The sequence below is a fragment of the Bufo gargarizans genome, chromosome 6 (genome assembly GCF_014858855.1).
Source record: "Bufo gargarizans isolate SCDJY-AF-19 chromosome 6, ASM1485885v1, whole genome shotgun sequence".
NCBI lineage: Eukaryota > Metazoa > Chordata > Amphibia > Anura > Bufonidae > Bufo > Bufo gargarizans.
The window spans coordinates 375,005,497-375,032,069 of record NC_058085.1 but is presented as its reverse complement, the minus strand read 5'-3'; the positions used below and the strand labels follow the sequence as shown (position 1 = coordinate 375,032,069).

Sequence of the window (26,573 nt, the reverse complement as noted above, 5' to 3'; positions counted from 1 at the left end):
GGCAAAAACAGGCGATGGAATTTGCCCCTCCTTCGGAGTGGGGTGTGATCAGCAATATTTTCCTCGTCCAGAAAAATGGGGGTCAGATGAGACTGGTCAATCAACCTTCGCGCTCTGAATACGGTGGTACGCTACTGTCATTTCAAGATGGAGGGGATCCACCTCCTTCGGGACCTGTTAGTTCCTGGGGACTGGATGGTAAAGCGGGATCTAAAAGATGCTTATCTGATGGTCCCAGTGGCCACTTGTTCCAAGGATCTGCTCCGGTTCTGGTGGAGAGGAGAGATCTGGTGGTTCACTTGTCTCCCATTCGGGCTGTCTTCAGCTCCTTGGTGGTTCACCAAGCTGCTACGACCAGTCGTGTCATGGTTGAGGACTCGGGGCGTACGCCTCATCATTTACCTGGACGACATCCTCCTGATGCACGAGTCCAGGGTGGGTTTGTTGGAACATCTCCAGTGGACAGCGGACCTGCTGTCAGATCTCGGTTTCCTCCTCATCAAGGAGAAGTCATGCCTCATCCCATCTCAGCGGATGGAGTTCTTGGGCTTCACGGTGGATTCGCTTTCGGAGTCCATCAGTCTTCCGATGAAGAAATTGTGTATGATTCGCAAGGGGTTGAAACATGCCCTCACCATTCCCCACCTCTCGTTACGTCTCCTGGCTCGCATCTTTGGGCTGTTAGCTTCATCGATCCAGGCAGTGTTTCCGGCTCCGTTGCGCTACCGTGCTCTCCAGCGATTGAAGATCGCCCATCTTCGGACCGGTGCCTCCTTTGCGGACGCGGTGGTTCTGGACTCGGAAGCCCGAGAGGAGTTGGGCTGGTGGATTGCCAATCTGGAGGCTTGGAACGGCAGAGCTATCTTCGAATTTCTGCCGGAACTGACCATCAAGTCAGATGCGAGTCTCCAGGGCTGGGGCGCCCATTGCAATGGAGCTTCCACGGGGGGAGCCTGGTCGGAGGAGGAATCCCTCCTCCACATCAATGCTTTGGAACTCCTAGCCGGCTTGTTTGCAGTGAGGAGCTTCTCCATCGGGATCGCCAACGCGTACATCAGGCTGCGGATGGACAATGTCTCGGCGGTCCGGTATGTCAACCGATTGGGAGGTACTCACTCGGTTGGCCAAGGAATTTTGGTCGTTTTGCCTGTCCAGGGACATCATGGTGCAGGCGGCATACTTACCGGGGCTGAGCAACGTTCGTGCGGATTGGTACTCGCGCTACCTGTCGGACGGCAGCGATTGGCAGCTGGACCCGGAGGTGTTCTCAGCAATTTCGGACAGGTGGGGACCGATGGCTGTCGATCTCTTTGCCCCTCGGCTCAACAGGCCACTCACCCGGTTTTCAGCTGGCGTCCAGATCCGGAAGCAGTGGCGGTGGATGCGTTTCTCCAGGATTGGTCGGTATCCCGCCTTTATGCTTTTTCTCCCTTTTCCATGGCTCTGAGGACGCTCCTTCAGGTTCAACGGCATCTGGCGGACCTGGTGTTGGTGGTTCCGTTCTGGGGGTCTCAGGTCTGGTTCCCTTCGTTGCTGAGGATCCTTGTGGAGATAGCTCTCTTTCTCTCGACCCATCCGGATCTCCTGCGCAACCCTCTGGGTCTGCACGACCCACTTCTCCTCGACGGATCCCTACGGCTGCTGGCGTGCCGGATTTCCGGACACCTGGAGATGTCGATGGCATTTCGGAAGCACCTCGACAGTTACTGGACAGTGCATGGGCTCCCGGCACCAGAAAGTCTTACCGGGCTGCCTGGAGAACTTGGGCTTACTGGTGCGTGGGACGGGTCTTGGATCCCGTTTCGACACCTGTAGCTCACCTGTTGCAGTTTCTCACATCACTGTTTGAGGCGGGTAAGGCGTATCGGACCATTAACCTTTTCAGGTCCGCTATTTCGTCTACCCATTTAGGTTACGAGGGTGTTCCTGCAGGTCAACGTCCTTCGGTCTCTCGTCTGTTGCGTGGGTCTCGGTTGGCACGCCCTCCTCGACCTCGTTTTTCCACTAGATGGGACGTCTCCCTGGTCCTTTCCTTTTTTATCTTCTTGGCCGGGGAATTCTGCCCTTTCTCTTAGGCAAATTGTCCGCTAAATTGTTAGCATTGTTTTGTCTTATTTCTTGCACGAGGGTCTCGGATGTTCGGGCCCTTGATTTTGACGCTCGTTCTTTCACCCCGGTTGGGGTTACTTTTAACATTTCGCGTCGCACCAGGACTAGCATCCGGTTTGTCTCCTATCCCAGTTTCACTTCTTCTCCAATTTTGTGTCCTGTGGCTTGCCTTAGGGAGTACGAATCCAGGACTAGGGCCCATCGGTCTCCCGACACATCTCAGTTGTTCCTTTCTATCCGACATCCGTTTGGACCGGGGTGTCTAGTCCAACGTTGGCGCGTTGGCTTAAGTGGGTCATGTCGCTAGCGGGTATTGTCACTTCTGTCTTCACTGCCCTCCTTTGCGGTTTCAGGAGCCAGATTGGAGGACGTGATGCGTTTGGCTGATTGGTCTAATATCACCACGTTCAGAGAATTTTATTTCCGTCCTCAGGCTAATTTGTTTGCTTCTATTATAGATCGGCTTTGAACTTGCAATATGAGCCTCCGTGTCTTGCTGTAAAACTCAATGATTTTCCTATTTCATGACGTAAAGTCATAGTTTTATTAAAGACACGGAGGCGGGTATTGCCCGCCCTGTTCCCGCCCTTGGGTCTCCTCACGGGTTTTTTGTTACAGGGTTATTTATTATTTGCCTTATTGTATTATAGATCTGTTTCAGATTGCTATTATCATTGTCATTTTTGTTGTGATTTATCGTTCTTTATGGTTATTTTTGATATTTATGTTGTTTTCAGTCCTTTAATCCCTAATGTGTCATTTTCAGTAGAGGGGTTCCGGACGTGATTGGTCGTCACGTGTTTTGTTTCACCTGGACCTATGGTCTGTTCTCTTTTTCAGGTTGAAGGTCTATCCATTCTAGGATGCCGTGCTTTCGGTTGAGGTCTCTACCACAGTTTGGCCAAGTTGGCTAGTTGGATACACTTCGTTGGCGTTGGGCTTATTCGTTCCAGTTACAGTGCGGAGTTTCGTTGAGGTGTTCGTGATGTGGGCACCAGGATCAAAGAAAGAGGAAGTCCCAGAGGAAGAGCGGCCTATTATAGGGGCCAGAGGGGAGGGACATTGGTTATTTCCTGTATGTAATTTTTTTCTCTTTGCTGCTATTGGTGGACAGTAAAGAAGGAGATAGCAATACTCGCCTCCGTGTCTTTAATAAAACTATGACTTTACGTCATGAAATAGGAAAATCATTGAGTTACATCCTGTATTATACCCCAGAGCTGCACTCACTATTCTGCTGGTGCAGTCACTGTGTACATACATTACTTATCCTGTACTGATCCTGAGTTTTACAGCAAGACACGGAGGCTCCTATTGCTATCTCCTTCTTTACTTTCCACCAATAGCAGCAAAGAAGAAATTTACATAATCATAACAATAAAGGATCCACCCCTCTCAGATCCTATAATAAGCAGTGTCCTCTTCATATCTTCCTCTTTCTTTGCTGCTCCACCAAAGCTAAGTTTATTCTGTGTTTCATGTGGTATTTTTTGCATGTATGATGCCTGTATTTCATTACCCTGTGTTGCTTAGGGCTTGTCTATTATTCATAGTCTCTGCCCTTTGCCAGGTTTTATCTTTCCCCTAGTTTTGGGCTAGTTGCTTCCTTGTCACCTGTATTCCCCTGCGCCTATTGCGTTTTCGTTTGGGGGTGCCCCCCCCCCTTTTTCCCCATCCTATCCTTGCCTCAACCACCGCGTTTTTATTCAAATTTCGCTCCGTTTTACTTGGGAGGCGCTCTGCGCCTCTCCTCCTTTCCTCCCTACCTTCATCCTCTGCGCCGATTCCGCCCCGCTGGTTCCCGGCGCTCTAGGTTTCGGCGGCAGCTTGCGCTTGGTTTCCCGCGGCTCCGAGATCTCGCGGGATCTCGGCGGCCATTTTGGGAGCTCCCGCCCGTCCTCTCGCGGGATTTCGGAGTTGTCTGCCGTGCACGTCTGTCGCTCGGCTCCGGTTCGGCTCCTGCTCTGCGGCGCTTGGGGTGACTAACCCCTCTTTAGGTACCCACCTCCTCGGTCTTAGTGACCCCTAATATATCAGGCATCAGCCAGTTAGGTTATCTGCCACTTTAGTAGTTAAAATAAACTCCTAAATATGTCTTCTGACCGCTCTCCCGCTGGGCCTAATCCCCCCCCATCTGCTGGGGATCACAGCTTACCAACTACTAGTGCACAGGCCCTGGAGCTACAACGCTCAGTGTCTAGTGCTATTATTGAGGCAATGGGATCCATGTCTTCTATGATATCCCAAACCATCTCTCAGGCCCTAGCTGCCCATGCCCCTGGCCCCTCTACTCAGTTGCCTGTACTCACAAATCCGCAGCCTACCATTGAACCTCCTGCCCAGGAGACCTTGACTGGTGTGATTCAAGCCACCCATGATAGCGCGCTTAGATCGCGCAAAAGAGCCTTGCCGCGTCAGGCAGAATGGACGCGAAAGTGGAAATGTGCTAGAGCACAAACTGATGATATAGATTCGGATGTAGAATCTGATATGGAGGCTTATGCGGAGGCAAGCGGCCAATCTGAAGGGGAGATGGAATCTGAATTTCCAGATGATGCTGGCCCTAGGCCTTCCACCTCTGGGTCCGTGGGCGCCTCCGCCACTGCCCCTAACACGGTTTCTACCCTGGTGGACCCCTCAGGCATCCCATTATTTGATCCTGATTCCCTCCACCACCCTAGGTCGGCGGAGTGGCTGCCAGTGGCTCATGTGAGCGATTACCTGGAACATTGGGTGCGCCGTCCTCTTAGCAAAGAGGCGCGCAGCAAGCTCCGAGCCGAATGCCCCAGACCATTGATCCCAACAAGGTCTGTGATACGCCATCTGTGGATCCAAAGATGACCCAGTTCTTGGCTAAAACCGGCTGGAACCCCCGCAAGGGGTTAGATTCCGCAATTAGGAGTTGTCAGGATAAACTCCTTGACATCTTTGGCCCCCTCGCCAAAATTTTTGAGATGGCCGAATCGGCCAGAGCGGACGGCTCTCCGATAGATCCGGAGGAGCTTACTGGCTGGATACAGAGGGCCATTTGTATCGCGGGCAGCACGAACTCCTCCCTGGCCATTGAACGGCGTAAAGCCATTTTGTTTAAAATTGACCCGAAATTGGCCAACCTGGCACTCACTGAGTCAGGAAGGGATGCTCAGGGTCTGCTGTTCGGGGATTCCTTTATTAAGGACCTCAGCAGATACGTAGGGGCATTTACCGCCCTGGACAAGGCCCAGTCCTCCATGAGAAGGGTCTTTCAGGGACGGGTCTCCACTAGGGCCGGCAGTAGTAGGGGCCGTCTGTCCGGCCGCTCCAGTTTCCAGGCCCGCAGCTCGGGCAGAGGCTCCTTCAATCAAAGACCGCCCTTCCAGGACCAAAGGAATCCTCCTCCGTTCTTTCCGGCCAGAGGCGGCCAATGGCGTTCGAGGTCTGTCCGAGGAAATCCCAATTTCCGAAAGTCCTTCGGTAAGTCTTCCCCCAGTGGGGGCTTCTTTGGTTCCTTGTGTAGGGGGCAGACTCCGTCTTTGTTTCCACGTTGGGTCCAGCATTACATCAGACCCGTGGGTTCTGACCACTGTACAGGGGTTCCACATAGAGCTCACGGGTTCACCAAACCTCATTCCTTCTCCCCCACCACTTCCCCTAGCCCCACCAGACAGAGAGCTCGTGGACTTAGAGCTGTTTTCCCTTTTTCAAAAGAGGGCGATAGAGAGGGCCCCTTCCGCCCCGAGGGGTGTGCTCAGCAACATCTTCCTAGTTCAGAAGAAAGGTGGGCAAATGCGTCCGGTTATAAATCTCCGGGCCCTGAACTCCGTGGTGCGCTACCGCCACTTCAAGATGGAGGGTATTCACCTCCTTCGGGACTTACTGATCCCAGGGGACTTGATGGTGAAACTGGACCTCAAAGATGCCTATCTGACGGTCCCGATTGCCGCTTCGTCCAGGGATCTCCTGCGCTTCTTGTGGAAGGGCGAAGTGTGGCGCTTCACTTGCCTCCCGTTCGGCCTTTCTTCGGCGCCATGGTGCTTTACCAAGCTCCTGCGTCCGGTCGTTGCCTGGCTGCGGAGTCGGGGTGTACGTCTAGTCATCTATCTGGACGACATCCTCATTATGCATCAATGTCAGGCGGCGCTGCTTCGGCACCTTCAATGGACGTCGGACCTCCTTTCGGCTCTTGGTTTTCTACTGAACCCCGAGAAGTCCTGCCTCACGCCGTCTCGACGGATGGAATTCCTGGGCTTCACGGTGGACTCTGTTGCGGAATCTCTCAGTCTCCCGTCAGAGAAATTGCGGACGATCCGCAAGGAATTGAGACATGCCCTTTCAGCGTCGTCCCTGTCCCTGCGTCACCTGGCTCGCATTATTGGCCTGTTGGCCTCCTCCATCCAGGCGGTGTTTCCAGCCCCTCTCCATTATCGGGCCCTTCAGCGCCTGAAGATTGCTCACCTCCGTTCCGGGGCCTCGTTCGCGGACATGGTGGTTCTGGATCAGGAGGCTCGGGAGGAACTTCGTTGGTGGTTAGACAACTTGGAAGCCTGGAACGGCAGAGCGATCTTCGGATTTCAACCGGAATTCACGATAGAGTCGGACGCGAGTCTCCTGGGCTGGGGTGCCCACTGCGAAGGTGTCTCCACCGGGGGTCGGTGGTCGGAGGCCGAGAGCCGTCTTCACATCAACGCTCTGGAACTCCTGGCGGGCTCGTTTGCCATCCGCAGTTTCTCCAATGGCATGGCGCATGCCTGCATCCGATTACGTATGGACAATGTGTCGGCGGTCCGCTATGTCAATCACCTGGGCGGCACCCAGTCGGCTACCTTGGCGCGACTGGCGAAGGAGTTTTGGTCCTACTGTCTCTCCAGGGACATCATGGTGCAGGCGGAGTACCTTCCGGGTCTACACAACGTCCGGGCGGATCGGAGTTCCCGCTGCTTCACGGACGGCAGCGACTGGAGGCTAGCGCCGGAGATGTTCTCCACGATCTCGGATACCTGGGGCCCTTGCGCCGTGGACCTCTTCGCGTCACGGCTCAATACTCACCTTCCCAGGTTCTTCAGCTGGCGCCCGGATCCGGAGGCGGAGGCGGTGGATGCGTTCCTTCAGGACTGGTCTTCGGCTCTGCAATACGCGTTTCCTCCTTTCGCCATGATCCCGAGGATGCTGCTGCAGGTTCGTCGTCAGGTTGCGGAGTTGGTGGTGGTGATCCCCTTCTGGGGGACTCAAGCATGGTACCCGGTTCTCCTGGAACTCCTGACGGACGTGCCTCTCCTCCTTCCGGGTCGGACGGATCTCCTCCAGGGCCCTCTGGGTGCCCCTCACCCCCTGCTGCTCGACGGCTCCCTTCAGCTCCTGGCGTGCCGGATCTCCGGACTCCCGGAGAGGTCGCAGGCATTTCGGAGGCAACTAGACGCCTCCTGGACAACGCTTGGGCTCCCGGCACCCGAAAATCTTACCGGGCAGCTTGGGGATCTTGGGTGAGCTGGTGCGTGGAACGGAACCTTGATCCCGTTTCGGCGCCTGTGACCCATTTGCTGCAGTTCCTTACATCCCTTTTTGAGGCGGGAAAGGCTTATCGGACCATTAATTTGTTCCATTCGGCGATTTCTTCGACTCATCAGGGTTTTGATGGCGTTCCGGCGGGTCAACACCCTTCGGTGTCACGCCTGCTACGTGGATCACGCTTGGCTCGGCCTCCTCGGCCTCGCTTCACCACTACGTGGGACGTTTCCCTGGTCCTCTCTTTTCTCTCTGCGTGGCCCGAGAACGCGGCTCTTTCTCTCCGGCAACTGTCTGCCAAGTTGTTGACCCTCTTTTGTCTCATTTCTTGTAAGAGGGTTTCCGATGTCAGGGCTTTGGATCACGACGCTAGGTCCTTTTCTCCCGAGGGCGTCGCGTTTAACATTACGCGGCGCACTACGACTAATATTCGGTCTGTCTCTTATCCCTGTTTCCCGTCTTCCCCGGTGCTCTGTCCGGTAGCCTGTTTGCGGGAGTATGAGTCGCGTACTAGGACTCACCGCTCTGCGGACGTTCCGCAACTGTTCCTCTCCATCCGCCATCCTTTTGGCCCGGTGTCTAGTCCCACATTGGCGCGTTGGATGAAGTGGGTCATGTCCCTGTCTGGGATTGATACGGCGGTCTTTACCGCTCATTCGGCCAGGGGCGCGGCGGCCACTGCCCTGGCCGTTTCGGGGGCTCGTTTGGAGGACATTTTGCGCTTGGCTGACTGGTCTACGGCCACAACGTTCAGAGAATTTTATTTTCGTCCGCCCCCTCATGTGTTTTCATCGATTATTGATCAGCTTTGAACTTGCAATATGAGCCTCCGTGTCTTGAGGTAAAACTAAATGATTTTCCTATTTCATGACGTAAAGTCATAGTTTTATTAAAGACACGGAGGCGAGTATTGCCCGCCCTGGGTTGTTCCTGCCCGCCCTTTTGTGGTTTAATTTATTGGACTGTTTACATTGTCGTTTATGGTTATTTATTACGTATACTTGCATAGTTGTATTACTGACTGTTTATGGTTCTGTTTTCAGCGACCTTATAATATACGACCGTTGCCTGGGTCGGTTTTTGTTCAATTTCTGCCTGCCTCTTACACTGGCTATATTATTTGCTTTGTTTCAGGTTGAAGGTTCCACGAAGTATGGACTTCTGCGTTGTTCCCGGTTTCCGGAGGTGTTAGCCATGTTGGCTTGAGTTCTACGGCGTGATGGACCGGTCGTTTATCATTCTCGGGTCCAGTTCCGGTTTCCGGTTTCGGTTCCAGTTCCGGTTATGAAGTTGGTGTTTCGGTTCCAAAGAAAGAGGAAGTTACTAAGAGGACACTGCTTATTATAGGATCTGAGAGGGGTGGATCCTTTATTGTTATGATTATGTAAATTTCTTCTTTGCTGCTATTGGTGGAAAGTAAAGAAGGAGATAGCAATACTCGCCTCTGTGTCTTTAATAAAACTATGACTTTACGTCATGAAATAGGAAAATCATTTAGTTACATCCTGTATTATACTCCAGAGCTGCACTCACTAGCCTGCTGGTGCAGTCACTGTGTACATACATTACTTATCCTGTACTGATCCTGAGTTACATCCTGTATTATACTCCAGAGCTGCACTCACTATTCTGCTGGTGCAGTCACTGTGTACATACATTACATTTCTTATCCTGTACTAATCCTGAGTTACATCGTGCATTATGCTCCAGAGCTGCACTCACTATTCTGCTGGTGGAGTCACTGTGTGGACATAGGACAATAAGGGGAACCAGCAGATATTGTAAAATATAAGAATCCACAATAATTGTTGGGATAGAAGGATACTTACCCCTCTATCCCCCCTTGTAATGGTAACATACCTGCCATGATGATGTCACTTCTATGGGGCTCAGTAGGGAGAGCTCCGTAGGGGCGAGGAGGTAGAAATAGAATGTGCCCAATAAGTGGCCCCAGGATGACCCTACTGAAAAGCAGATCTGCCCTCCAATCACTGCCTACACACAACTTCCCCCCCCGGTAAGTATAAGATTTTTGCAGCCTGAACTCGCCAGTTCTCTCAGGGTCCTCAAACAATCAGCTCTTTGGATACAGCACAACTGCCCTCCCTTCCTAATCTATTGTTTTCCAGAGATAAGTGGCGCCCAATGTGATATGCTTTATAGAAAATCTTGGCATAATCTGTCCAACATAACTGTGTGGGCAAATTTAGACAGCGGCGTACCACTAGCGCTAATGATCCCCGGTGATCAAAGGTTATTACCAGGAGAGGTCGTGGGGAAGTGAAGCGTCACCTGGTCCATCCTGAGATCAGAGAGTCCTTCAGTTGGAGGCACTCTCACTATGGTGGCACTCTGCTCTGGCTATTAGATATTACTTGCATAGTGCAAAAATGGGGTTGGCGAAAACAGTGACCCCCTGCCCTCTTGTTTGACATTGATTAGAGGAATGCTCACTTCCCCACAACATACAGAAGACACTGCTTGGAATTGGCTTTTTAGCTCTTTTCACTATAGTCCTCAATCTTCAGAAATAACTTTTTCTTTATTTTAACTTGCCTCTGTTGCGGCATTCACAGCTACATCTGTGGTGTTACATATCGAGAGGTTGGATTCCACCAAGGATTGCAGCAGATCTCCCCTTTATATCTGCACAACCCAGCCCCAACGTATGACACCATCAGAACCCCATATACTGCACTATAGCAAAAAGTTATTTCCTGAACCCTCCAGGCACCGCAGATCTTGGCACTTACGATTAATGCAAGAAGTAAAGCTAAAGAGAAACTTCAATTTAAAAAAGCCAAAATGTCCTGGATGACCCCCCATATATATATATATATATATATATATACACAGTATATTTATATATACACTCAGACTCATCTATCCTCCTCCAGACTCCTATGCCTCCCTCCAGACTCCTCTTTCCCCCTATAGAATCCTCTTTTCCCCTCCAGACTCCTCTGCCCCCCTCCAGACTCCTCTGTCCTCCTCCGGACTCCTCTTTCCCCCTATAGACTCCTCTTTCCCCCTCCAGACTCCTATGTCCCCCTCCAGACTCCTCTTCCCCCCTCCAGACTCCTCTGTCCCCCTCCAGACTCCTCTGTCCTCCTCCGGACTCCTCTGTCCTCCTCCAGACTCCTCTATCCTCCTCCAGACTCCTCTGTCTCCTTCCAGACTCCCCTGTCCTCCTCCAGATTTTTCTATCCCCCTGTCAAAGTGGGGATAAGAGGAACACCAAGTAAACAAACAACAACAGGTAAACAGACTGGGCCCCAAAGCTAGAGAGGAGCGAATGGTAACCTCCTAGCAATCCCTGAGCCTCTCCCTGACTGCTGACAGTATGAGCAAGTCCTGATGGTGAATGAACTCATACGCTGGAACCTAAGCCCTGCTTACGCTGAAGCAAACCCTAATGAGACGGGGAATGAGACAGCCAGTACCTTCCACCGTGAAGGGACCAGCGTCTCCCTGAGACCTAGAAGCAAAACACACACAAAGGTGAGAACAGGAGGACTTAGCTTGAGACGAGCGGGAAGTAGAGGATCCTAAAACAACCTGAATAGAACTCCAGAAGGAAAATATCACCCGCAACGTCAGCAGTAAGAGGCAGATTTAAATAGAGCCTCTAAAACAGCTAACGAACCTGTGGAGAGGGTGGGATCCTGCCCACAACACAAACAGAAGGGAATAACAGAAAGACCTGTCAGATAGACTCAGGTGCTGCAAGTCTATCCGATCTTCTCAGATCTCTCACAGGGCAGGCAGTGACAGTACCCCCTTCTACGGGTGACCTCTGGGCACCCAGCACTGACCTTATCCGGGTGCGCCCTGTGAAAAGCCCTCAGAAGGCGGCTAGCACTGACATCAGTCACCGGAACCCACATTCTTTCTTCTGGACCGAATACGCAAGTTAATTATTCTGGAGATCTGCAACTCCAGATTACCATCTACTAAGACAGGAGGAGGTGGCAAGGGAGATGGTTCAGCAGGTTCCACATAGTTTTTCAACAAAGACCTGTGATACACATTATGGATCTTCTAAGCCTGCGGAAGTTATAATGGCAGAGATCTTGTAAGGACCAATAAATCTTGGCCCCAACTTCCAAGATGGTACCTTCAACTTAATGTTCTTAGTGGACAACCACACCAAATCACTCACACACAGGTCCGGACCAGTCATACGTCTCTTGTCAGCCATACGTTTATATCTTTCGCCTATTTTTTTTTAATTGATTTGACTCTTCCGCCAGATAGATGACAAAGAGGATGAGAATCTTTCCTCTTCAGGTATACCAAAGGACTCAGTCCCAGAAAAGGTACCAAACTGAGGGTGAAACCCATATGCACCAAAAAATGGCGACTTATCAGTGGACTCCTGTCTACGGTTTCTCAAGACAAACTCAGCCAAAGACAAAAATCTTCCTGATTCTCAGAGACAAAACACCTCACATAAGTCTCCAGATTCTGGTTAGTGCGCTCAGTTTGTCCGTTCGACAGGGTGGAAATCCGAAGAGAAGGACAACTGAACTCCCAGACGAGTACAGAATGCCCTCCAGAACCTGGAAACAAATTTAGTCCCCCTATCAGACACCACATCAGAGGGAATGCCGTGTAATTTCACGATGTTGTCAATAAACACTTGAGCGAGAGTTTTGGCATTGGGCAAACCTAATAATGGTATAAAGTGCACCATCTTACTGAAGAGGTCCATGACCATCAAAATCACCATCTTCCCAGAGGAACTAGGCAAATCAGTGATGAAGTCCATGGACAAATGCGTCCAGGGACAGGATTGGATGGACAAAGGAAGAAAAGATCCTGAAGGCTGAGTATGAGTTGGCACGTGCATAGGTCTCACAGGCTGCCACATAACCCTCCACACCTTTACATAAACTTGGCCACCAGAATCTCCGGGAAATAAGATCCACAGTGGATCTGCTCCCAGGGTGTCCCACAAGGACAGTATCATGATGTTCCTTGAACACCTTGTGCCAAAGCCCAGAAGGAACAAACCTCCCTGGAGGACAGGAATCAGGTGCCTCAACTTGAGCTTCCAACACCTCCGCCTCAAGTTCGTGATACAGGGAGAAAACCACCACCCCATCAGCAAAATTGGAGCAGGATCCTCCGAATCTCCCCCCCAGGAAAGCTGCTCGACAAAGCATCCACCTTGACGTTTTTGACCCCAGGGCGATAAGTGACCACAAAATTAAATCTGGTAAAAAGCAATGACCATCTGGCCTGGCTTGGGTTCAGACGCTTTGCCGATTGCAGGTAAGACAGATTATTATGATCAGTAATTACCGTAATGGGATGAATCGCTCCTTCTAACCAATGATGCCATTCTTCAAAGGCCAACTTAATGGCCAGCAACTCTCTACTACCAACATCAAAATTTATTTCGGCAGAAGAGAGTTCTTTTGAAAAAAAAAGCACAAGGGCGCCGTTTGCCAGGAGAAGGACCCTGTGACAAAACTGCTCCGACTCCCACTTCTGACGCGTCAACCTCAACAATGAAAGGCTAAGACACATCAGGTTCCACCAGAATGGGAGCAGAAGTGAAACATTTCTTTATTGCAGAAATAGCATGTTATGCCTCTTCAAACCAGACTGAGAAATCCACAACTTTCTTGGTCATATCGGTCAAAGGCTTGACAACAGTAGAATAATTCAGGATACATTTTCTGTAGTAATTAGTAAACCCCGAAAACCGCATCAGCTCTTTCTGATTCTCAGGTCGATTCCAGTACAATACTGCATGGACCTTTTCGTGATCCATACGAAAACCTGAGGAAGAAAGTAGGTAACCCAGGAACTGCAGCTCCTGAACAACAAACACATTTTTCTAACTTAGCATATAACTTATTCCCCCGGAGGATCAGTAATGCTTGTCTTAAATGATCTTGATGAGTTTCCATATCGGGTGAGTAAATTAGTATGTCATAGAGGTAAATAACAACAAACCTCCCCACCAAATTATGAAAAATGTCATTGATAAAGTGCTGAAAGACGGACGGAGCATTAGTCAACCCAAAGGGCATGACCAAGTTCTCGAAGTGGCCCTCAGGAATATTAAAGGCCATCTTCTATTTATCCCCCTCCCTGATTCTTATCAGATTATAAACCCCTTTTAAATCTAACTTGGAAACTACCTTGGTTCCGACAATCTGATCGAATAAATCCGGGATCAAGGGAAGGGGATAAGGATCACTGACAGTGATACGATTTAGCTCCTGGAAGTCTAAACACGGTCTAAGGGTCCCATCTTTTTTTTTTAACAAAAAAGAAGCCGGCAGCCACCGGTGACTTAGATAATCTAATATGTCCGTTTGCCAAACTCTCGGTAATATACTCTCTCATAGCTACTCTTTCGGGTTAGGAAAGATTATACAACCAAGACTGGCAATTTAGCTCGGGGAATAAGGTACTCCGGGACTGGACAATCATACTCTCGGTGAGGGGGTAACTCCTGATCTCTAGCCTCAGAGAATATGTCAGAAAAATCTGAAAGAAACGGGGGTAACACCTTAGTGGATACCACAGAAAGTGACGTGCCTAGACAGTTGTCTATACAGAAATCACTCCAATTACTGATCTGTCTGCTTGCCAATCTATGGTAGGATTATGTCTGGTCAACCATGGTAACCTAGCACAAGAGGGGCAGGCAAACCCTTCAGTACGAAACAAGAAATAGACTCAACATGGGAATCACCCACCCTCAAATGAATATCATGCACCATATGAGTCAGACACTTTTGCGAGAGAGGAGTGGAATCAATAGCAAGCACAGATATCCCCTTGTTTAATGCGCTTGTTTTATCCCCCTCCAGACTCCCTTGTCCCCCTTCAGACTTCTCTATCCCTCTTCAGACTCTCTGTTCCCTCCAGACTCCTCTATCCTCTTCAAGACTCCTCTGCCCCCTTCCAGACTCCTCTGTCCTCCTCCAGACTCCTCTGTTCCCTCCAGACTCCTATGTCCCCCTTCAGACTCCTATGTCCCCCTCCAGACTCCTCTGTCCCCTTCCAGACTCCTCTGTCCCCTTCCAGACTCCTCTGTCCCCTTCCAGACTCCTCTGTCCCCTTCCAGACTCCTCTGTCCCCTTCAAGACTCCTCTGTCCCCCTCCATACTCCTATATCCCCCCTCCAGACTCCCCTATCCTCCTCCAGACTTCTCTATCCCTCTCCAGACTTCTCTACCCCTCTTCAGACTCTCTGTCCCCTCCAGACTCCTCTGTCCTCTTCCAGACTCCTCTGTCCCCTTCCAGACTCCTCTGTCCCCCCACAGACTCTTCTGATGTAATGTGTGTGGCCGGCTTTTTCACCTGATGTCGTGGTGTGGTCTCATGAGGGGACTACAGAAAACCTGAGACCTGTGAGGACACATCAGGTGTGAGTCTCATTCATGAACAGGAAGTTCTCATTTCCTTGCACATGGTGGAGGCGCCGCTGATGCCGGTGTGGGACTCTGTGTGACACACTGATTATCATAGTGAGAGACCACAAACTCCTCCGCGAACCAGGCGACATGAGAGGAACTTCCTCACAACGCTGCCGAGAATAGTGACACATCAGCCGCACACTGACACTGTCATCAACCACACATTACTGGTAGAGCACTACTATATAATACAACCGCAACAATATAATACTACAAATTCTATAGAACAAAACTGTAACTAGATAATACTACTACTATGTAATAAAACCACAACTATATAATACTACTACTACTATATAATACTACTACTATATAATACAACCACAACAATATAATACTACTACTATATAATACAACCAATCTATATAATACTACTACCAACACCACTCCTACTACTATATAACACTACTAATACTACTACCATAATATAATACTACAGCTACAACTATATAATACTTCTACTACTGCCTTTACTTTTATATAATACTACTACCACCACCAATACTACCATCAGTACCACTATTATATACTACTACCACCACCAATACTGCTACTATATACTACTACTACTACTGCTACCACTACGTTTACTACTATTACTGCTACTTATACTCTATAATAATACTCCTACTACTGCTGCTACTATTACCACTTCTTCATCTTCTTCCTATACTACTCTTGTTTACTACTATTACTACTACCACTATAATAATAATAATCTTTATTTATATAGTGTGCCAACGTATTCCGCAGATCTTTACAATTCAGTACTACCACTATCACTACTACTTTATACTACTACTTGTACTATTACTACTGCTATTGCTTTATATTACTACTACCACCACTACTACTATTAATACTACTGCTACTACTGTATAATACTGCTACTATTACTACTACTGCCACTAGTATATGTCTACTATATAACTTCATAATACTACTGTACTAATACTGTATAATAGTACCACTACCATATTATACTTCTTCTGTTATATGATGCTACTAGAAATTTATAATACTTCTTCCACTACTACTATTTCTACTATATAATACTACTACTATTAATACTAACAGCACTACTACCGCTGCATCTACAGTATATAAAACTAATACTACTACTACAACTACTACTTCACATGATAGAATTAGATACAGCAGCTCAGCAGACAGTATCACACAGGATAGGATTAGATACACAGCTCAGCAGACAGTATCACACAGGATAGGATTAGATACAGCAGCTCAGCAGACTGTATCACACAGGATAGGATTAGATACACAGCTCAGCAGACAGTATCACACAGGATAGGATTAGATACAGAGCTCAGCAGACAGTATCACACAGGGTAGGATTAGATACACAGCTCAGCAGGCAGTATCACACAGGATAGGATTAGATACACAGCTCAGCTGACAGTATCACACAGGATAGGGTTAGATACACAGCTCAGCTGACAGTATCACACAGGATAGGATTAGATACACAGCTCAGCAGGCAGTATCACACAGGATAGGATTAGATACACAGCTCAGCAGACAGTATCACACAGGATAGGATTAGATACACAGCTCAGCAGACTGTATCACACAGGATAGAATTAGATACAGCAGCTCAGCAGACAGTATCACACAGGATAGGATTAGATACAGGAGCTCAGCAGACAGTATCACACATGATAGGATTAGAAACAGCAGACATGATAGGCTTACAGTGTATACAAGGTGTAGTCTGGAGGGGGGGGGGGGGGGCTGCATCAGCTTATTCCCCTTTCCCTAATAAAATAATCTTGCACATTTGGGCGAGGAGAATTGGGAGAAATTACAATTATGTAATGTAAATGGCTGATACCAGGGAGCAGTAGGGATGGGAGTCTGATTCCTGCAGCTATTGCTGAATACACAGGTGGCAGGTGCAGCATGTGCGCTGGCAGTTCACTTTATCCTCCAGTATCGGGCCTCTTGCACACAATCCCATTACTAGAAATTACTATTCTTGTCAACAACACAAAGCACAATAGGTCATGTTCTATAATCTGTGGAACGGACACTCGGATGCAGAAAGTGCACGGGTGACATCCTTGTGTGGTCCTCTTTTTTACCGAACCCATAGAAATGAATTGGTCCATGTGCGATCTGCAAAAAATGCGGATCAGACACGGATACAAACTATGGTCGTGTGCACGAGGCCTGACCCAGAGCGAGTGACGGGAGATCCACCGTAGTCTGTGCACGCTTCTAATGCCGCTCTTGTTTGATAAGTGGCGGGAGGAGAAATATTCGCCGTCATCTCCCGTACTCAGAGCAGAGCGAGTACATCAGCTGCCGTCACTGTGACCCAGATTCCAAGTATTCGAGTGAACAAGCACAAAAAGCCTCAGAAATGCAACCGTATTATTCTGATTCTCCGATGCAATACACAGCGCCTCCTGCCCCCTCAGGGCGGTGATGCTGAGAACGCTTGCGGACGCCATTCATGTTGTAATTAATTAAAATCTAATGATGTTTGCAGATATAGCGCAGCAGCAGCATGACCGTCCCCAGCGCAGGAGAGATACTTCATTACCTGATCTTACAGGTCCCGGATCTTCATTTACTTCTTACTACAACAGCCAGCAGATTATGGATCCTACCACACTCCACACAGCCGATATATAGTTAGGAACCAGACTGTGCTCTTCAACCTGTGGCTGTCTGTGTGGCAGGCGCAGCGCTATGAAGTGCCTTTTGCGCTGTGGCATTAGAAGAATTCTGATATCTCTGACTTATAGTCTAACCAGACTGTCTATTACTCTGTAATTCCTCTAGCGCCGTTCTATGGAAACAGTAGGTTTGAAGAGCACACCAAATGCTTGACATAACTTCTTTATTAACTTCAACTTTTCTTCATATATAACACTGCCGCCTCCGCAGCAGATAGTCCATGTACAAAACACGTGTTGAAAAGATATCACAAAATGGCGGTATGCATAAGATGGGGGTTCAACTGTTCAATCTTGTCATTCAACATAAAATGGTGGATATATTTCTCTCTTCAGTATCTGTTCTCTCACTTTAGGTTATTTAAAAGCACTTTATGATCTCTCTGAGAGGTATATCTGAGGTCTAACTAATAGTTCTACTTGCTGAATTTGGTCGCAATTTGCAGTATGCAGTAATTATTTGCAGATTGGTTGAGTATGATCTGGTATGATTGTATGCAATTTGGATTGCAATATGGAATTTGAATTTGGATTGTGAACTTTGTACTTTGCAATTGGTGGAACTGTAAGTAAATACACATATAACTGGTTCAGTATACAGTTCTAATCACTATATTAACAGTAGGAATATTATATAACAGTTTTTAAATACCTATTTTGGCCTCTCTGCTTCCATAAAACACAGCTCTTAGTGGAGTGATTGTCTGTTCAGCTCCTCTCTCAGCATATGTTATACTAGCAACCTAGGACAGGTCTTAGCTGGCCAACTACAGTCTGGACATGCTGGGACTTGTGGTTGTGCAACTTTGGCACAACTGCTTTATAGCCAAATTATTAGTGCAAATGTTACTCTATCAGGGTGTCTGGGGCCACTGACTTTACCTCCAAGAGAAGGAAGTGCCACCAGTGCATACCGGTATCTGCAGTATATACAGGTATCTGTAGTGTATACTGGTATCTGCAATACATACCGGTATCTGTAGTGTATACTAGTATCTGCAATGTATACGGGTATCTGCGGTGAATACCCGTATCTGTAGAGTATACTGGTATCTGCAGTGCATATTGGTATCTGCAGTGTATACTGGTATCTGCTGTGCATACTCATATCTGTAGAGTATACGAGTATCTGCAGCTTATAGTGGTATCTGCAGTGTATACTGGTATCTGTAGTGTATAGTGGTATCTTTAAAGTATTCCGGTATCTGCATTGTATATGCAGTAGCCGGGCTTGGGGTGGCGCCAACGCTACGCTGGGTCCCCCGGACACCGTCAAGGTGTAACCATGTGTTGGTATCTGTAGTGTATATTGATATCTGCAGTGTATACAGGTATCTGCAATACTGCAGCGATCCCTTAAAGGGGAAGTGATGGGATATATCCAAACGTAGCTCCACTGCTGCAGTGTGTGCTGCTGTGCAAAGAGAGAGAGACAGAGATGCATTTGCCCCCTTATCCAGGTGATTGAAGGGGGACTCTAAAGTCGTAACCCCACTGATCATGAAGCAGAAACGTCTTAAAATGTGTGTACCCCTTTACAGGAGTTTCACTGCTTCATGTAAATGCAGTGTTACATCTGAAGTGGTTACTTTTAGCATCAGAAATAAAACAAAACTAAAAACTCAGACTGAGAAAATTAGAGATTTTCCTAAGTCATGACGTAAAGTCATGATTTTATTAAAGACACGGAGGCGAGTATTTGCTTAACTCTTTCTTTACTGAAAAACAGCAGCAAAGACAATTGAAGAAAAAACCATAAGAATATCCATGGTAACAGCTCCACCCCTTCTACCCCTATATAAGGGACATCACTGGCTGGACACTTCCTCTTTCTTTGCAGTCTTCAACGGCGAAAACTGGACTCTGGAACAGACAATAACAACCGGAACAGCAGCCGTAGAACAGTCAAACGGAACCTCTGGAAGGTGAACATCAGACGATGGATGACCAAAGTGCATCAACCTGGAGGGAAGAGAAAAAACAAACATCATGGCAGCAACTCACCCAACTGCATTGTTTCCGAACAAGCACAGCAGCCCAAGTACTTCACATGCCGTAACAGACAGATAAATAATATGGAACAGTACAAAGACCCTAAAAAACCCAGCAGGGAGGGTGAAACTGCAATGGGCGGGAAATACTCGCCTCCGTGTCTTTAATAAAATCATGACTTTACGTCATGACTTAGGAAAATCTCTAATTTTATTACAAGACACGGAGGCTCATATTTGCAAGTTTAAAGCTGGGCAATAACTGAAGCAAACACGTGAGGATCTGGCCTGAAATAGAATTCCCGAAAGGTAGAGACTCGGGACCAATCCGCCAACCGCATGACATCCTCCAAACGGGCACCAGCCACCGACAAAGAGGTAGCCGCTGCTCCCCGCACCGAATGCGCGGTGAAGATGGAAGTATCAACACCAGAGAGGGAAAGGATCCACTTAACCCAACGGGAAAGCGTAACACTGGTAACCGGGGAAAAAGGGCGACGAAAAGAGATGAACAACTGCGGGGAATCCCGAGAGCGAAAAGCTACGGTGCGAGACTCGTACTCCCGTAAACAAGCCACGGGGCACAGCTGCAGAGAAGAAGGAAAAGACGGGTAAGTAACCGACTTGATACCCGTCTTAGTGCGACGGGATATATTGAACAGTACCCCTTGAGGCGTAAAATAACGCGCGTCAATATCTAAAGCCCGTACGTCCGAGACGCGCTTACAAGATACTAAACAAAGAAGGGTCACCAACTTGGCGGATAACTGCCGAAGAGACAGCAACGAATTGAGGGGCCAACCCTCCAGAAACCGGAGAACCGTCGCAACGTCCCAAGTGGTAGAGAAACGCGGCCTAGGAGGACGCGACAATCGAGACCCACGCAACAGACGACAGATCAACGGGTGTTGACCAGCGGGGCAACCATCAAATCCGGAATGTCTAGCAGAAATCGCCGAGCGGTAGACGTTCAGGGTACGGTAAGCTTTACCCGCCTCAAAGAGAGAAGTGAGGAACTGAAGAACCGCGACTACAGGGGCGTGAACGGGATCCAAGTCCCGTGGATCGCACCAACGAACCCAGACGTCCCAAGCCGCCTGGTAGGCTCGTCTAGTGCCTGGAGCCCAAGCCGACTCCAACAGTTGTCTGGTTGCTGTGGAAAACTCAGAAGAATCCCAGGGCCCCCTGAAACCCGGCAAGCTAGAAGCTGCAGAGAGCCGTCTAGCAGAAGAGGATGAAGGCGACCAAAAGGGTCGAGCAAAAGCTGTGGAAACGACGGCAGGAGTCGAGGCTCCTCCGCAAGAAGATGCAGCAACTGAGGAAACCACGATTGTGTTTGCCAGAAGGGAACCACAAGGACCAACTGAGCCATCTGGCGACGGACCTGGGCGAGTACCCGAGGGATGAGAGCGAACGGAGGAAAGGCATAATGGAGGGGACCCCCCCAGTTCTGGAGGAAAGCATCCACGGCCTCTGCCTGAGGATCCGGACGCCAACTGAAGTACCTGGGCAGTTGCGTGTTCAGGCGAGACGCGAACAGATCGATGCAACATGGGCCCCAAAGAGACACAATATCTCGGAAGACCCCCGGATCCAACCTCCAGTCGCTGGAGTCCGAAATGCAACGAGAACTCCAGTCGGCCAATGTGTTGTGGAGTCCTGGAATGTACTCCGCCACCACCGAAATTCCCCTGGAAAGACAAAACTCCCAAAAATCTTTGGCCAGATAGGCCAAAACCCTGGACCGCGTTCCCCCCAGGCAATTCACGTAACGGACCGCAGAGACATTGTCCATACGAAGGCGAATACACGCCCGTACGGACCCCTGAGCAAAGCTGCGGATCGCGAAAGAACCCGCTAAGAGTTCGAGGGCATTGATGTGAAGATGAGCCTCCTCCGGAGACCATGCTCCACCCGTGGATACTCCCTGACAGTGTGCTCCCCACCCCCTCAGACTGGCATCTGACTCGATGACCAGATCCGGAAGAGGACCGAATATCGCTCGACCATTCCATACCGACAAGTTGTGTATCCACCACGTCAATTCGTCCCTGGTCTCCGTGTCCAAGACAAGAGTGTCTGAATAAGAGGCCCCTGCTCGAAGGTGAGCAATCTTCAGCCTCTGTAGAGCCCGATAATGAAGAGGGGCAGGGAATATCGCCTGAATGGAGGAAGTGAGGAGACCGATCAGGCGAGCAAGGTGACGGAGAGATAACTGAGGAAGCAAGAGAGCATGCCGAATTTCCTTGCGTATTGATTTGACCTTGGCTAAGGGCAGACTGAGGGACTGATTCCAAAGAGTTCACGGAGAAACCGAGAAACTCTACCGAGGTGTCCGGGACCAGACATGATTTTTCTAAGTTGAGAACAAAACCCAGCCCCTGAAGCAGGGACTTGGCCATCTCTAAATGATACAACAGAAGGGAAGGATTCTGGGCCATGATCAGGATGTCGTCCAAATAAATAATTAGACGCACCCCTCTCGCCCTGAGCCAAGCCACTACCGGCTTCATGATCTTCGTAAAGCACCACGGGGCGGATGACAGGCCAAACGGGAGGCACGTAAACCGCCAAGTCTGGCCGTTCCATAAGAACTGCAGGAGATCTCGAGATGGAGGAGCTACTGGGACCGTTAAATACGCATCCTTCAGATCCAGTTTGACAAACCAGTCTCCTGGCAGAAGCATATCCCGGAGCAGATGGATGCCCTCCATCTTGAAATGCCTGTAGCGAACGAAGACATTGAGATGTTTGAGATTTATGACTGGCCGAAACTGGCCACCTTTCTTTTGTACCAGGAAGATACTGCTCAAAACCCCTGAGAAGGGATTGGGAGACAATTCTATGGCCCCTTTGAATAGAAGGGATGACAGTTCTGAATCTAGGAGCGACCGGTCCGAGGTCGGACCCCCCCAAACAGCGGGAAGGCCCTGAGGGGTGGATACTAGCTCGATGGTAAAACCCCGGACCGTAGACAGGACCCACTGGTCTGAGGTAGATTCCTGACCACACATGGAAAAAGTGACGGAGTCTTCCCCCAACCTGCTGGGAACTCAGGGGCGGCACACAAGGAGGACTTACCATATGGGCGCCTTGAGCCCGGAGTGCCACGGAAACCTCTGGAACGGGAAGGACCTCCGCGGGACGGAAAGAAGGTGGGTTGGTACCTGGAGTCCTGCAGCGACTGTCGATAAGTAAAGGAGCCACGGCCCGTGCCTTTGGGCTGAAAGTTGGAGCGGCCGGACAATCGGCCCCTAGGATTGCCGGCCCTGGAGGAAAAACGCGCCTGAAAGACGCGGCGCATAGAGCTCTGCGCTTTATCAAGGGCCGTAAAGGCGCCAACATACTTCCCCAACTCTTTTATGAAGGGGTCCCCAAACAATAGGCCTTGCGCCTCTTTCCCGGATTCAGTCAGGGATAAATTTGCCAATTTAGGCTCGATTTTCATTAAAATGGCCTTTCTTCTTTCAATGGCTATAGAAGTATTAACATTGCCAGCTAGGCAAATCGCTCTTTGGGCCCAACCGCTAAGATCCTCAGGATCTACCTGGGTGCCCGCTGCCTTAGCAGATTCGGCTAGGTCAAAAATTTTGGCCAGCGGACCTGTCATATCCAGTAATTTATCCTGACAGGCCTTTAATGCAGAGTCTAAGCCTTTACGCGGGTTGAACCCCGTTTTAGGCTAGAAATTGCACCACTTTTGGGTCCACACTAGGTGTCTCACAAATTTTGTGGGGGATCAGGGGACGTGGGCACTCTGCCCGAAGCTTACTGCGAAGCTTCCTTGGAGAGGGGAGTACGAATCCTTGCTTCCAAATATTGCGCCACATGAGTGGCGGGAAGCCATTCTGAGGACCTAGGATGGTGTAACTGGTCCGGATTAAATAGGGGGTCACCCATGGGATCCAGAATAATGTCCTTGCCGGACTCTAAAGGGTCTATATCGGTCCCCGCTGATTTAGACGGGTCCTCCTCAATAGCAGGATCCACTGCCACATCATGTAAATTATCTTCCCCAGAGTAAAGGGGGTAATCATCATACGCCTCCTCAACGGACTCTGCGTCCGAATCAGATACCTGCTCCGGTAAGGACCGGGCGGTCTTCCATGCACGTGCCCTTTCTGCCGGGCGTGAATTAGCTCTTTTGCGCGATTTGACTGCGCATTCATTGGATGGGCCAGAACCCACATTCACATTTGTTCTGGAGGCAGGAGGGGGCATTACAGGGTTAGTTTGAGCCCTTAGGGCCTGGGATATAGTGTGTGATAAGGACACTGAAACTGTCCCCATAGCAGCTACTATTGCTTCAGAAATAGACTGCTGTAGATTAGCAGTCTGCAACTCCTGGACAGAGGCATCATTAACCCTATGAGGGGGGGAAGGTGAGACCTGACTGGATCTTCTCACCGGTACCGAACTGGCAGGGGACACAGGGACCAAAGACATTCTTGAGATATGTACCTGAGGAGTAGGTCACCCCAACAGATAGAGGAAAAAAACGCTGTTAAGAGCAGGAACCCGACGAGCGATGCGGACAGCACTGTGGAGCAATGAGCCGACGAGGAGCGCAGGAGCAAGAGCCCTCCCCTTTCACAGAAAGACCAATAGGAAGAGAGGGAGGAGAAAGATGGCGTCCGAGAATCTCGCCAAGAAACGCGAGATCTCGGCGTCTGAGGGGAGAAAAAACAAAGATGGCGCCTGAGAATCCCGTGCGACGAGATGTGAGGCGCCGAAGGCCGGGAAAACAGCGCGGGAAGGCACAGGTAAGGAGAAGGAGCAACGGTAGTTAAAATGGCCGAAATAAGACTAAGGGCTATGGAAAAAAACGGCACCGAACAGCCGGAGACCGACCCGGTGTCACAGGGGTGAAACGGGAGGGACCGCAAGCGGCACGATTAACCCCTACATGTCGAGACAGACCGACAGGGTACACAATAAGGAAATGGCCCTGAAAGATACCACTAGGACCCCTGTTCCAAAAGGAACTGGGGTAAAGGATATAATCCAAACACAATCTCCAAAAGGGTACCCCTCAGAAACTAAAAAGGAGAAATCAATAAGACAATAACATGAAAGAAATTTTAGACCACTTATCTGAGCTGGAGCAGCAAAGAAAGAGGAAGTGTCCAGCCAGTGATGTCCCTTATATAGGGGTAGAAGGGGTGGAGCTGTTACCATGGATATTCTTATGGTTTTTTCTTCAATTGTCTTTGCTGCTGTTTTTCAGTAAAGAAAGAGTTAAGCAAATATGAGCCTCCGTGTCTTGTAATAAAATCATGCTATGTTTCAGTTTAGAAAAACAAAACTAAAAGTGACCCTCATGCCCAGACTAAAGTTAATGCGTGCAATTCATATTGCGGCAGCAGTGCGTGGGTCAATCTATCAAAAATCAAGAGTACCAGCTCCCATTGGAAACACAAAACCTACAAAAAATGGAGCTTACCATGTACTAGTAGAAAAATATGGCCAAGTCTGTTTATTATTATTTTTTATTTTTTCTTTGCTCCTCACTCTATATATGTTTTTATTAGGGGCCATCTCACATTTTCTTATCACTTGCATTTTTTGTTATGTATTTTTTGCTATATACTACATTTTTCAATGAGATGTGTATATAATATGAATTATAACTATTTGTATGTATTTATATATTATATTTTCACATATTTATTATGTTTTTGTATATTTAATTTGATGCAAACGGAGTTGGGAGGTTTTTAGTCTATTACTAAGAATTGTTATCCTGTTGAATATAATATTGATTGGTTGTACTGGGAGCCATGAGGATACACACAAGTATTATACTATACCATCTCGCGAGACATACAAAGACACCCAGCAGAGGGAGTATCCTTCCCTATGGCTGTGTCCGGTCCTGTTTTCCTTCTACCCTGGATGCGTGCGCGCGGGGCGGCGCGCGGCACCTCCCGCCCGGCATCTTTTACGTCGATCCACTACATCACGTGACTTTGTCACGTGGTGTGGGTGGGGCGATGTGACGCCAGCTGGGGGGAGGATCGCGCGCGGCGACTCGCTCATGGCGCAGCCAGCAGACATCCAGGTGATTTAGGGAATTAATTACTAGGCACATTGCCCCATTAGTGGGAAGGGGTTTATAATCTTATGCTCCACAGTGATGGCGTTACCCCCTGACGAAGGCACGCCGAAACACGTGTCGGGGTAGCGCCATCCTGGTTGTGGACATACGGAGCTCGCCTGGGTAGGTCTCCTTTCATTCATACCAGATTTACATGCTTTGGTGTCACGGTGCCTGGTTTTGGGTCCTCCTGAGCTTTTGCTGGGAATACCCTGCAGGATTTGTGTTTCCTATATAGATAACCATATAATTACTTGTGACCAACCCCCATGTTATTTATTTATTTATTTATTAATCATATATTGACAAACAGCTAGTCATATCACAATATGTATGTGTAGCTTATGTCCCACCAGGGTGGTGACTCTGTCAATTTGTTTTTAAGAGCAACGTCGTTCATATATGTATTTGTCATGAATTCAATAAAGTATTTATATTTTTGTACTAGTACATGGTAAGCTCCATTTTTTGTAGGTTTTATGTTTCAGTCTATAAGCATTTAGGATCTCAGTTTGCTGTCAGTGAATGGAAACAATCCTGTTGACATCCAGGCTTAATCTCCTTACAGGTGAGCTGAGGCTTCAGGGCAATTGTATCCAGACTACACTCTATAAGCTAAGCATCACAACAGTATAATCCCCCTCCTCTCCTGATCATTTGTTACAATGTATCAGTGCAGGTAAATGTACTCATCTGGGGTCCAGGCTCTTTACATAACAGAGGATTATTCAGACTGGATGCTAGTTTGACA

General features: G+C 48.8%; 1 protein-coding gene across 1 annotated transcript; it reads left to right on the top strand.

Annotated features, from left to right (window-relative positions):
• Positions 1-3,617: 3,617 nt before the first annotated feature.
• LOC122940694 lies at positions 3,618-9,019 on the top strand. The gene is made up of 2 exons (XM_044297400.1): positions 3,618-5,421; positions 6,110-9,019. The coding sequence occupies exons 1-2, from the start codon at positions 4,890-4,892 to the stop codon at positions 7,570-7,572; spliced, it is 1,995 nt and encodes a 664-aa protein (XP_044153335.1). The 5' UTR covers positions 3,618-4,889; the 3' UTR covers positions 7,573-9,019.
• Positions 9,020-26,573: the final 17,554 nt, after the last annotated feature.

Excerpts from the sequence above, each read along its gene's own strand:
- LOC122940694 (XM_044297400.1), top strand. The coding sequence starts at position 4,890 with ATGCCCCAGACCATTGATCCCAACAAGGTCTGTGATACGCCATCTGTG. Across the intron at positions 5,422-6,109 it reads CGGCCGCTCCAGTTTCCAGG|CGGCGCCATGGTGCTTTACC; the intron begins CCCGCAGCTCGG and ends TCGGCCTTTCTT.